The sequence below is a fragment of the Falco biarmicus genome, chromosome 3 (assembly GCF_023638135.1).
Source record: "Falco biarmicus isolate bFalBia1 chromosome 3, bFalBia1.pri, whole genome shotgun sequence".
NCBI classification, from domain to species: domain Eukaryota; kingdom Metazoa; phylum Chordata; class Aves; order Falconiformes; family Falconidae; genus Falco; species Falco biarmicus.
In genome coordinates this window covers 108393886-108406307 of record NC_079290.1, presented here as the reverse complement: position 1 = coordinate 108406307, position 12422 = coordinate 108393886, and the positions used below count along the sequence as shown (strand labels likewise).

Genomic DNA, 12422 nt, shown 5'->3' with positions numbered 1-12422 from the left:
AGCTACCTGAATGTGCCTGCCATGCAGGATGCAGCACAGTTCCTGCTGGGAACCCACGACTTCAGCACCTTTCGCTCACTTAACTCTGAAACACCTTTTCAGTCTCCAGTCAGAACCATCCTCCAAGTAGACATCCAGCCCTCTTCTGGTTTCCTGTCCCACCACTATGAACACAGGTGAGAGCCTCGATACTTCGCTGCAGAGCTGCTCTGGTCAACTGGTGCTTGCTTTGTCAGAAAAGCTGCTTTCCAGCACTGCTTTGGGAACTGGCCTCCTGTTTGCTGTGCATTGCTTTCACAGTCCTGTGATGGTGTCAGCAGGGTTCTGCCTCGTGACAGCTTGGAAAGGACGTTTCTTGCCCTCTCCTCCCCGATGTCCTGAGGGACAAAGATGAGCAGGAATGAGGGCAGGGAAACTGGTCCAGTTATTTGTACATTAAAACACAGACTGTTATAAACTGGCGTATGGAATCTGGTACGGAGTAATTCCTACGAGGTGCTTCCAGCGTTTATGCTCATTTTTGTTGCTAACAACCGGCTCCGCCATGGGAGGTGGTATTTCCCCCTCTCTGCCCCCGCCCCAGTGGTGTCCTGGCTTTGCCTAAAGGCTACAAACAGAAGGAAAAAAACCCACCCAACACCTAGGTCACTGCTGTAGCTATGCAGATCATTCAGTTCACACCAGTAACTCCTACTATCTTCCCAGGGAATGCTGATGAAGGGAAGTCCAATATTTCTCAGTCATTACATAAACAAAAGATTGTTGAGTGTCAGGTTCTTTCAGGACCAGGTCTTGCAAGTATTGAAATTAAGTGGCGGGATGTCTTCTCTCTCTAGCAGAAACTGAAGTTTTTTTCCCAGAAAGATAATGGGTATTTATGATCTGAACATGGATTTTGCTTTCATGCTTGCTTCTTTCACGGATAAGTGGCTGATGCGTTTCAGCTTGAAAGCAAACCTTGCTGTTGCCTGTCTCCAAACCATATTTTCCTGTTTTCTGATTAGGAGAAACCCCTTTTCTTTGTAGTTTTCCCCAACAACCTTCCATTAGATTTGAATACCTACCGAGTTGTCTGTAACAACAAGTGCCATGCTCCAAGCTTTGGCAGAGCCTCGCTGCAGTTTGCAAATAGCCTACTGTTTCTTTGTCCATGTCATAGAACAGTGTATGTTGCTAGCAGTAGTGTAAGATAAAAACTGAAAGCGAGCTGCAAAAACAGAGAGATCTGTATGCTCTGAGTAACCCTGGTCTTTCAGTTCCTCCCATCTTCTCTGATTCCTGCTGTTCCTGCTCAGCGTTGGTGCTTGTCAGTAAACAGCTGCATTATAAAGAGCCACCCAGTTGACTATGGCACTTCCACTGCTGCTCTCTGCTGTATAAGCACAGGGATGTGGGCAGTTGGTGCCAGATACAAACACTTCCTACCTTCTATGCAGCTGAGAAACATCATCCCCATGGGAAAAGGAAGGCTGGAGCGGAAAATGGGTGCTTTCGTGTGGCTGCATTCTTGCTGTTTATTATTGGGTTGCCATTGCTGAAAGGAGAGCTTGTCCTCCCTCTGGCAAGTGTGGTTGTGCTTGGGGACGCAAGTAACAGTGAGATGCTTCATCCACAAGATTATCTTGTCCTTTATGATGAGTAGCATTGTAAGTGGCAGGGTCCAGAGTTAACCTGAAAATAACCATTAAAAGTCTTGTTAAGATCACCTGTGAGTGCATATATACCAGGTTACTTTCCAAATCCAGAACTGCTGTTGTCGGTTGTCTGATTTCCGAGATGTAATACGGATCGGCTCTTTTCTTACGTCTTCGATTTTAACGGTAAAAGGGAAATTGCCATTCTTCGCATAACTTGCTGCATAAACCCATCCCACATGAGGCCAAAAACAGCTCATACGAGAGAGAGAGAGCAAACCTAAACTGGATCAAAAGCATCAAGGAAGTTGCTGATGGAATATTTTTGCTTTTGGTGACACATGCAGCCAAACTTGTGTTTTATAGTGAGTCATTTTTATAAAGTGTTGATATTAATTGATTTAATGAATGCTTAGGCTGAAGGGGATGGCTTTGAGAAGCCTAGTTTCAGTGCGTTAAAATGGCATTTAACTCTCTTAGACTACTTTGTTAGTAACAACCACAACCGTGAATTTTCTGATCTAGAAGAAAAGTTGTGGGGTTTGGGTCTTTGCGACGGGCTAGGTGGTGTTGGGGTTTTTTCCCCCTTTGTTAAGGGGTTTTTAATTACAGTGTTGTAGTTACTTTTAATCTGTAAAACTCTCTGAATGTGAACAATTGCACTCATGGAGTTCAGTGTGTGTTTGTCCGTTCTGCAAATAAGACACCAAATATGCCTGAATTTGTGTATATGTGTGTATTTCTTCACTGCAGTAGCAGAAGTGAACTGTTCCTGCAATGAAAGGGCTGGGACAGCAGTAAAGCTTAGAAATAATAGAAAAAAGCTTGGGTTTTTTAGCCTAATCTAAGGAATTTTTTTCCTGTTGCAGAGGGAGGAATCCACAGAATGATAAACTGTGGTCTCTTAGTCAAATAATGCAGCTTTTCTTTCCTTCTTTCCTTCCTTTCTGAACTTAAACTGTTCTTCTCAATTGACCACTTGTCTGTTTAAAAGACTAACTGTTAAAATGATTCTTTCCATCAAACTCGGTTGCTCAGCAACAGTGGAAATGGAGTTAGTGTCCCATCCATACAGAATGCTTTTGAATGCTAAGGATGTGTTCAGAGACGTAGCCCCATCACTTATTCCTAGGGAGCGATTGCTCCGTCACCTGTTTTCGAGCAGAACATGTATTATTCATTGCAAGGTGCTGGCTTCTGCTGCCAAATGGAGAAAGACAGCTGGATTTTTTTGCTGGTAAGCAAAATTATCTGTGAGATTGACAAGAAAAACACAAATTCCCCTTAAAGAAAAACATCTTGTTCTCTTTTGAAGTCTAAGAGATATTTTTCCCCAAGTATCTCAGCTCATCTTTTGTGGCTTAATATATCTTGTCAAGACAACCAAGACAGGAGAATCCTGGCTAAAGAAGGTGCATGCAATTTGATGAGAGGTGGATTTGTCTCTGTTTGAAAAAATTGTCTCTTGTGCTTTGCTAAAGAGCTGAGCTGAATTATGACCTCGATATACTGGGCGTTTGTGCATGTGTGTAGCAATGCACATGCCTGCATGCCATGCACGTTGAGCTGGGGTAGAGCAGACCATATGTAAGTGGTAGAAACACTGTCATTTCCTGACATAAAGAGGAATCCGGAGGTAGGAGCTGCCTTTGCATATGCCCACATACACAACAAGGAGGGCTAAAAGCAGTAATTTATCTGTAAATCCTGCGACAAAACAGCTTGTGGCTGCTCTCTGCAATGACTATTTCAGTTTCTTTTCCTGCTAGCCCTGCCCTGATGCCCCATGTGGGCCTGTGAATCGTGGTGTCCCTGCTTCACCTTTCTTCTGTGGCTTGCAAGAGCTGCCTCCTCTCCCAGGGAATGGGCAGCCCCTTTCCTGATACTCAGGTGTTTCCAGCAAACCCAGCCTGTCCATCTGAACCCTCCAGGTGAATATGTTGCAGCTGTGCTTTTCTCACAGCCGATTCAAATCTCCATAGCCCTTTGATACCCAGCTACTGGGCTCGTTGCAAGGGAGGAGAGCAGAGGGTTTGCATGCAAATACTTAGTTTTCTGGCTTATGTCAGGTAAGTTTCATTTCTTTTTGCTGTAGGAATGCTATGGGGTATAAGGACCACTTAGAAACAAACTTGCTAACAGTTTATTTTTATTGTTATTTTATTGTTACTTTTATCAAAGCAGCTTCTAGGATTTCTTGGTAGCCTGAAAGTTTGAAGATGCAGGTATTGAAGTGATAACCTAATTTTTGTGCTGTTGATACTTGTGTACGTGTTCTTATATATCTAATATGCATATCAGATTTTTATAATTTGTAGGAAGGAAACGTGCATACAAGTTCTTCCCTGCAGGACTATTCCTGAGAACTGCTTTGCATTGGGTTTTAGTGTTGGAAGTGGTACTAGAACATCAACAAAAACACAGAAGTATTTAGAAAGCAACTTGGAAAGATTTAGCAGAGGATGCAAGTGTCGGTGAAGTGTTGGAATAGTTAGCTTCAGTAGAGTTCTTATGAGAAATATAGGTTACTACCATAAAACCTTCTGGAAAATTGTATCTGTATGAACAGACAGATTTGGTGAGGAGAGAGGATGTCTTCTTGCATAGTAGCATCCATGCAGCCATCCCCAAATATTCATCTGCTATTTCCTGCTCTGCTAGCTCTTAGCCTGGAGTGCTTTCTTGTCTGCCGTCACTGGTGTTCTTATGCTGCAGCTCAATTTCTCAGGCATGTCTGTGTCTTGAGTTGCTTCTCCTGACTTTTCCCGTAGCATGTGGATGTTGCAGTAGGCATTGCTGAGTGTTGGAATCCATTCTGCAAAACCTGTAAAGACGACATGACTCTCTTAAGACAGCTCCAAATGAAATGGTAGAGTTGCTTCGCTACTGGGGGTTGTTGCCTCCTTTCTCCAGGAGGCATCAGACTGCATTCCTCAAATCGGTAGTACCTTAGCAGACCTTAGCCCTTTCCCTTTTATTTGAATCGTTATATACCTAGGCGTAAGGTAGCAGGAAGATCAAGCCCCATTAAAACTAGGTACATACAAACCAGGCAGGAATTGCCTCACCCTAGAAAATGTCTGCATTGGAGTAGCAAATGAGCAGTCTGGTATTCAAAAGCTCATGGTGCTCTTTGGGGTTAATTGGGGGCTGTGCAGCTTCTTATCCTCTTATCCATTCTGCTCACCTTCACCTGTGATTTATACTTCTCTTGTGGGTAGAAGAGCCATTTGAAATAAGAATTTTAAATGCTTTTTCTGTTTTTTTCTTTAGGGGGCTGGAGTTTTGGGAGTTGACGTTCAGGAGCAGAGCATTTCTTTACCGACAGGTACTATTTGGTGTTTTATTCAGCACACAACCTTCCAAGAACCAAAGTGTTGCTGTAACTGTTAATCAGTTTAACAATGTTGTGCCATCTCTGTTGCACAGCTGGTGTTACAGCTGCGTGACACACACAGGGACTTAGCATCAGAGAGGTGAGGTTTTGTGTTCTTTGTTTGATCCAGTAGAACCAGAATCTCTTAAGTTTGTCTCTAAAATGAATGTCCGAAGTCACAGAATTGTGTGGGAGGACGGAAAGTTTTGTTTTCCGCAATCTTTGTCTTTGCAGGCTGAGTGGTAAAAACCAACAGACATATGTTCTTGCTCTGCTGAATGGCACTGGGCCCAGCAAAGACTGCCTGGAATTTTACTTTCTGGCTTCGGAGCATGAAGTAATTCTCAGTGTTGCACAAAGGAGAGATGGGAAGACCTGATTCAGCTATGCAGGCATGACTGCAGGATCTTTCCCTCTGCCATGCTGTCTAGTCTCCACTGGGTTTTCTTTGAAATAACTCCAGTGGGGTTTTCGCTGCTGTCCTCAGGGGAGACTGCTTTCTCCGCAACTTAATGGATCATCTCATTAGGAAAGAGTTGGCTGTTCTCAGTCTGCCCATCCTGGCCATGGTCACACTCTGGAGACAGAGAATAGGCAAGAGAGGGCTTGTTTTTTAGAGGAGAGAGGGGGTGTTTTGTGGGAACAGCAAGCAGCTATTTTTTATTCTGTTTTGACAAACCAAATTTGTTTTTATCCTGTGCCAAGTAATGCTCTGTAAGCTCTCTGACAGTGGGTGTCTGGATACGAGCAAGGGAAGAACAACAACATGCTCGAGAAGGGCTTGACATACAGCAGGGATTTGCTTCATCAGATACTCTTGTGACAAGGAGGAAATGCTGGTAACCCATTTAGTGCGTTAGGACGGAAATGGTACTTAGTGACATTTTGCAGAGAGGACAGTTACCCGTAATGCTCGCCTCAGCCTAATGCCTTCTTTGAACCTTGTTCACAGCAGCCGCCTTGCAGTGAGCTGGCAGGCTATAGGGTAGCAGGAGCAGGCTGCACTCGCTGAACTTGCACTCTTCTACCTGAGCATCAGCTTCCACCCTCCGTCGTAAAGAGCAGACTGAACTAGATGGATCTCTGCTGTCACCTCATATAGCTGCTACAAGTATTGCCGTTTGGATGGTTTTATTAGAGAAAAGGGTTACACAGCCCAAAAGGTGTACGTATGTATTTTTGCTGAATAGCATGCAGGAGGGAGACACCAAGCACATGGCTATTTCAGACGCATACCATTAGTCCACTTTTACACTAGCAAACTCCCAAGTGTGGAGGCATCAAAGCTAAGTCACAGCATACAATGACCTCTAGTGAGGGATGGATAAAATAACATATGTCAAGTATCTGTGCTTCCTCTCTGCTGTCTGCTTAAAGGCAGGCTCTCGGCACTCCACAGTCAGAGCACATGGGGAGAGACAGTGCTTGCCTTTGGATTAAATATATCTTGGTTTGCTGGACCTTTTGTGTTAATGGTGATAAACATGCTCAGGATGCTTAGTGGACTTTGGTTTATTCTTTTGTAAACATTAATGGGTCGGAAAGTTAGACCAATGCTTCATTATAGCACTGCGTTTATGTTTTTGAAGAGCTTGGTGCACTTTGAAAGGTCACTCATAGAATGAATGTTGATTTAGGCCAAATGACTGACTGCACCTGCACAAGTCGGGGGTGTTCTGGCAGCGGTACGAGAAGGTGAACGAGGCAGGACAGTGTCTGCCTGACCGGTTTCCTCCATGTGGGCTGGTAACTGCTGTTGCCTGTAAAATTTGAGACCGGAGGGCAGTTCTTCCAGTGTGGACGAAGAAAAGCAACTTGGAGATGGTGAAAGTGGGGTGACTTGGGATCAAGCGGTGTGAAGGGCTGAGTTTCAGTGTGGCTCCTCTGTCAGATAAGACTTGGGTCTGGCGAATGTGTGGCATGTTCCCTGAGGTAGCGTGATCTCTCCTGTGAAAATGAGTGCAGGTGAGCCCAAGCAAAGTGCTGGCAGGTTCTGGGAGGGGGTTCAGCTCTTGCCTAGCTGGACACCACTGGCCTGGTTAAGTTCATTGCACTGTGCTGTTTCTTTCCCCTCGAGAGACACGTTTCTCATGATGGGACTGTTTGGACAAGCCTGTTCACCCCAGTGGCACTGGGACAGAGCCTGGCTTTCCTTGAGTTTCATCTCTTGCTGAACAAAAGGCTGGAAGCCCTTCTCTATCTTCATCCTTTGTTTCCCCAGGGATCCTCTCTAGGATGCCTTGCTGAGAGTACTTTGGGCACAAGTTGAGGGGCTCGAGGGGCTCTTCCTTGTCAGTTATTCCTCAGCAGCCACTTCATGAGGTTGCCTTGACATGAAGAAGCAGCAGGAAGATTGGTGCTCAGTCCTCTGTTTTCAGAAGGACGCCTTCAGCTCATGAAAGGGGTGGAGAGGAATGAAGCCACCACACAGAGGTGTAATAGATAGCTAGCCATAGGGAGCTAGCATTTGGTGTGCAGGTGGCATTGGCAGATACATCTTGGCCCTCCTGGGACAGCATGTCTTCCAGGGATGTGGAAGCAAAGGATGTTCTTTAGCCAAGAGGATGCTGGAGTGTGAGGGGTGCTCACGCAGGAGGCGAGCTCTGCGGTGTGAAATATGCACTAACCCGCTAGGTCTGGAACTGTTGAGTGTGGAGGGAGGGAAGGGAAGTCGTGACATGCAGAGGTGTTTGAAATACCAGCTTGCTGCGCTGGGATGATGTTGCCTGGTGGGCTGTCCTACTTGAGTGGGTTTTTTCTCTCTCTTTTTAAGCTTTCTGAGAGAGAAGCAAGCTGCCACATAGTCCCCCACCTGAAAACAGTATTGCTTATGTATTAAGAACCTGTGAGCTCAGCTCTCCCAGAAAGCATATGAGCTTCCTGCCACAGACAGATGTGTGGGTGCTGCTGTTTCTGAAGCAGAAACCATCCTCTGCTCAGCTTTCTTGCCACATGTGATAAGACCAAGCCTTGCTTCAAGGCGATGCAGTGTAGCTGGAGATCATTCTGTTACAGGTCCTCATTCTTACCAATGTCTTTAGCTGCAGGGAGGGAAGACTTAAAGGACGCAAGATAATTTTGCTAGTTCTTCTCCCTTCCCTACCATCAGCTTTGGTCACTAGAAGATGCTGTGCCACTACACGTTGCAGACAAGCTTAGCTGCTGCGTGCTGTCATGTCACCCCTGTCAGTCCAGAACCTGGGTAGCCCATGCAGTCCCTGCTAGAAGGGGAAAGAACACCTTTCCTCCGCAGACTGTGGGGTGACTGTGACTGCTGGGGTGTGCTTGGGGACTAAGGGAGTATGAACTTTCTGAAGAAATAAAGCGAGCACAGGAAATGCTCCCTGGAGGTGTGTGATACCAAGGGCATACAGGGGGCAGCCAGGACTGGCTTGAACCCAGATGGGTGAGTCTGGACCTGGGATACTTCAGTGGCACCTAAAACATGAGTCAAAACATTCTTTGTGTGGAGCAATGCTTGCTTCTTAACACCCAGCATGTTGGACTAGGAGCAAAGTGCACAGCACTGGGAACAACTGATAGTACTGGGAACAGCGGAAGAGCGCCAGAAATCCGGCTTTCTGGGAATTCTGGGTTTAATAATGATGTACCTATATTCAGGAGCAGGCTCATATGAAGAAATGGCAATTTTCTTTCCTGAGTGACAGACACTAAACTCTCTGATTAGGGTTTCCAGTTTGACTTGCCGTCAGTAGTAGCAGTGGGCTGTTTTAACAGCCCAGTGCTGCTGATAGCGCAAGTCCAGGACTAGCCAGAACTTCCTAATCTCCTTAAATTTTATAAAAGGCAGCTCCTAAGCTATGTTCTCTCTTTGTCCAGGTCCGAAGAATGGTTGGGGCTCTAGTTGCAGTTGGCCAGGGAAAGTTAACACCTCGTCATATAAAGGAGTTACTGGAGATAAAAGATTCACGGGCTTTTCCATCAAATGCCATGGCTCCACCATCTGGACTCTTTCTAAAATCAGTGGAATATAACGAAGCAGGTAAGAATACCATTCCTTTTGCATTCACTTTTTGTAGGAGTCGGATCTAATACTGAAGGGAGCAGTGACACCCACAGTCTCCCCTTTATGTGCCGCCTGACCTGTGGCTCACAGCTTCCTTCATTGACACCCACGTCACAGCGAGTGCCCCAGACTGTACAGGTGTTTACAGCAGTTGCTGTGGAAAAAATGTGTATTTTTTTTTTTCCCCAGGTAGATTTCCCCCTCTTAGTTGCAGGGTAGTAAAAAAGAAGTTGACAATGACTTTGAGATCTCATGTGAATGATACTTTAAATTCTCATAGATTCTTCTTCTGTCCCTGACTGCGTATAAAGACCAAATCTTCTGTGGTATCTGGGCACCTACAGATCCATTGCTGTTCACTGACTTTCCCCCTTGGTATTTGAGTACAGACTGGAGGGCAGAAAGCAGATCATCCTTTTGCTTACGTGGTGGCTCTCTTTAACAGCATCTGAACTAAACTATTTAAATTTTTTAGATTTAAAAAAAAAAATAAATGGGTAGGGGGCAAATTTGCAGAAGTAGCAAATGGTGACGTAGTGGAAGTTTGACATCCATGCTAGGGGTAGCAGGTATTTAAACTGCAAGGATTAACCTGCCTCTGATTAATCCAGTGCCCACAAAACATAGATAGAAAGGACTTTCCACCTTTCCACCACACTGCAGACCTTCTCCAGGCTGTGTTGTCTCATGCAGGTGGGCTTAGAGTACGCTGTCTCCCGCAGCAGCACTGCAGACACTGGGGCTTAAGGAAGACACAAGGGAAAGGGAAGCAACGAAGAGCTGTGCGAGGAGCTTGAACGTGGTCCTGGGCGCTCGGCCTGCCCTTGGGAAGGCAGCTGCTGCTTGCTGGTTGTGGTCCTCTCCGATGGTGCTTTTCCTCACGGTGCTGGCTGCGGAGCTGTCTGTGCCAGTGCGGAGGGAGCCCAGGCAGGAAATGAAGACTACAGATTTTTAAGTGCTTTCAGGTGGTTTCAGTGCCAACTTTTTCCCTAAATCAATGTTTTCTTTTTTCCCCCCTCTCAGATTTGAACGCTACAGTTGCCCCAGGAGAATAGCAGCTCCGTGAGATACAGCCACATCCGAAAGGACTGTTGTGGATGTGTGATGGAGGTTTGCCAAGTGCTCTTTACACAATACACGATCTTGTCTCAATAAAAATCATTGACCGTGACTGTAGGCATCTTCCTATGATTTCTTCTTGCTCACTGAGACTGTCAATGGGAGAAGGAAGAACAACTCCATGCTGCTTTCAGATAACTTTTATTTTTTTGAAATTCTGGTGCCTGTCTCTCAAACAGGAGGAGGGAGGAGTGGGGCTTGGTGGTTTTGTTTGTGTGGATTTGGGTTTCTTCCCTTCTGTGGTGTGTGTGGGAGGAATACAGGTTTAAAACGGAGGAGAATGAAGCGTTTCCAGCCCTCTCCTCTGTAGCCCTGCCTTTGTACGGCATGGTTGGGACAGCAGTTGCTGTTTGATGCAGCGACTTAACAGAAGCAGCCTTTGAAAGTACTCGCCACTTCCTCTCCTCATCAGCAGTTGCCCTTGCTGAACTGTAGTAGTTTTTACATTATTCTGTTCCCTGGTACAAAGTCACATGTGTTACACTTAAGATGTGGCGTGTTACAGAGCCAAGTTCTTTTGAGGTCACTTAAACCCTGTCTTAACAGTCGCAGCCTGGGCTGGTAGCAGAGGCACAGCTGCCTGAGTGAGAGCCTAGCGGGCCGTGAAGCGCGGTCGGCAGCGGAGGCTCTGTAGCCGGAGGGTGGCTGCCACGCTCTTGCTGGGCTTTGGTTTGCTCGTTGCCACCTTCTGCTGTTGGCAGTTGTTGGTGCAGTGGTACTGCAGAGCGTGCTGAAGCCTAGCAGTGATCTAAGGGCGTGTGAATCCTAGTGCAGAGCAGGGAGCAGAGAGAACTTTTTTTTTTTTTTTTTTTTTTTTTTTTTAACCCCGCTCTAACCTCAGGTTTTGCCTGCTTGCCCAAGCAATAAAATACACATTGGGTAACTTGTGGGGTTTTTTTTCTTATGAATGACACCAGAATCTCCGTTTTGGTTATAAAATGACTGAGTGCCAGGTTACAGGAAAAAGGACAGGGAAAAAAAAAATACTTCTGAATTTCACAGAAGAAGCAATACCCGATTTAAATCCTGCAGTGAAAGCAACGTGCAGCTGAGAGGCCTGGCACCACCATAATTAAACTCCCCTCTGTCTATGAGAGGAGAAGAATCACCGAGAAAGCCAGAGCAGACAGCCCACTTGAGGACTGTGGAATTTCTGGTCTCTGTTTGCACGGTGGAGAGCAGCAAGGTAGGCAGAGGAGGGGGCAGCAGTTCTTTTTGACCTCTTTTAAGGCCTCCCTTGTCTTTGGCAGCGGGGGGGTTGAAGTAGTGAGTGGTCCTGATACAGAATACGAGGATGGCCCATTTCTAGGTGTCCGCTCACGAGAACTGATGCATCTCCTCCCCGCTCTGTTCCAGGTAGCAGTTTTGCCAGCATGGGAAGGAAAGGCAAGGTACTTCTGGTTACTCTCTCCCTTCCCGTGGAGCATGCAGACTGCTCGGAGGGGACCAATTCCCAAAGAAGACAGAACCTGGGAGGGAGCCCTGGTGCTCTGCCGTGGAGAAGGAGAGTTGAAGCCGCTGTGCCGATGGCGTGGTGCCTGTTGGTGCTTCTCTAGTACAGCCTTGCCGGGTAAGTACCCGGGGGCAGGGATGCTGTAACACGCTGCCCTGATTTTTCAACACAAGCACCGGGACTTCCCTGCTCCAAACCTTGACGTGCCCGTGTGTTTTTACAGCAGTTTGTCTGGAAGGGAATGGCAGCGGATCTCGCTTTTCCTCCCTTTGAGGGGGAAGTGAGCGCAGCTACGGGCCCACTTCAGAGCACCTCAGACTGATGCCCTGGTACCTGGTTCCACAAAGGCAGGCCTGGCGCTGCAGGCGGCTTTGGGTGGGAGCGTTGTGCCTCCTCTTGCAGTGGAGGGAGGTAAAGCGTGCACTGGTGGTGTGTTGGCTGTGTGCTGTGCTCTCCCCCCAGGTCTGGGGGGGGCCACGTCGCTAGCGGGGCAAGTGCTGTGTCTTGGATCTGAGTGACAGCTTTTCATCTTCGCTTCCTGTGGTTTCTCTCTGTAGAGCAATGTGGGAGAGCTCTGCAGTGTGTCTTGCAGGGCAGTTTGCTCTGGTGAAGAGCTTAGTGGTGACCTCTGAATTGCGAGAACTCTTTGGAGAGGCCAGTGCACTCACCTGCAGCTTTTGCAAGAGGGACAATGCTCTGAGCTCTGGTAAGTTAACTTTCTAACTAAATTTATTACGGATATTTACAGGGCAGAAAACTGACCCAAATACTAATGCTGTTTGGGTGTTAAAACACGTTAACTGCTGCTGCAGA

The 12422-nt window shown here is 46.6% G+C and overlaps 1 protein-coding gene across 2 annotated transcripts in view; it reads left to right on the top strand.

The window, feature by feature from the left end:
• Positions 1-10208, top strand: part of PUSL1 (pseudouridine synthase like 1) — a 28636-nt gene extending 18428 nt beyond the window's left edge. Inside the window, exons 5-8 of one of the 2 annotated variants that reach the window (XM_056333500.1) lie at positions 3-176; positions 4908-4962; positions 8851-9013; positions 10061-10208. In XM_056333500.1, the coding sequence (XP_056189475.1) occupies positions 3-176; positions 4908-4962; positions 8851-9013; positions 10061-10092 (424 nt within the window). In that variant the 3' untranslated portion in view covers positions 10093-10208. The remainder of the gene's footprint in view (positions 1-2; positions 177-4907; positions 4963-8850; positions 9014-10060) is intronic. The other variant, XM_056333502.1, reaches the window with a different exon arrangement.
• Positions 10209-12422: the final 2214 nt, after the last annotated feature.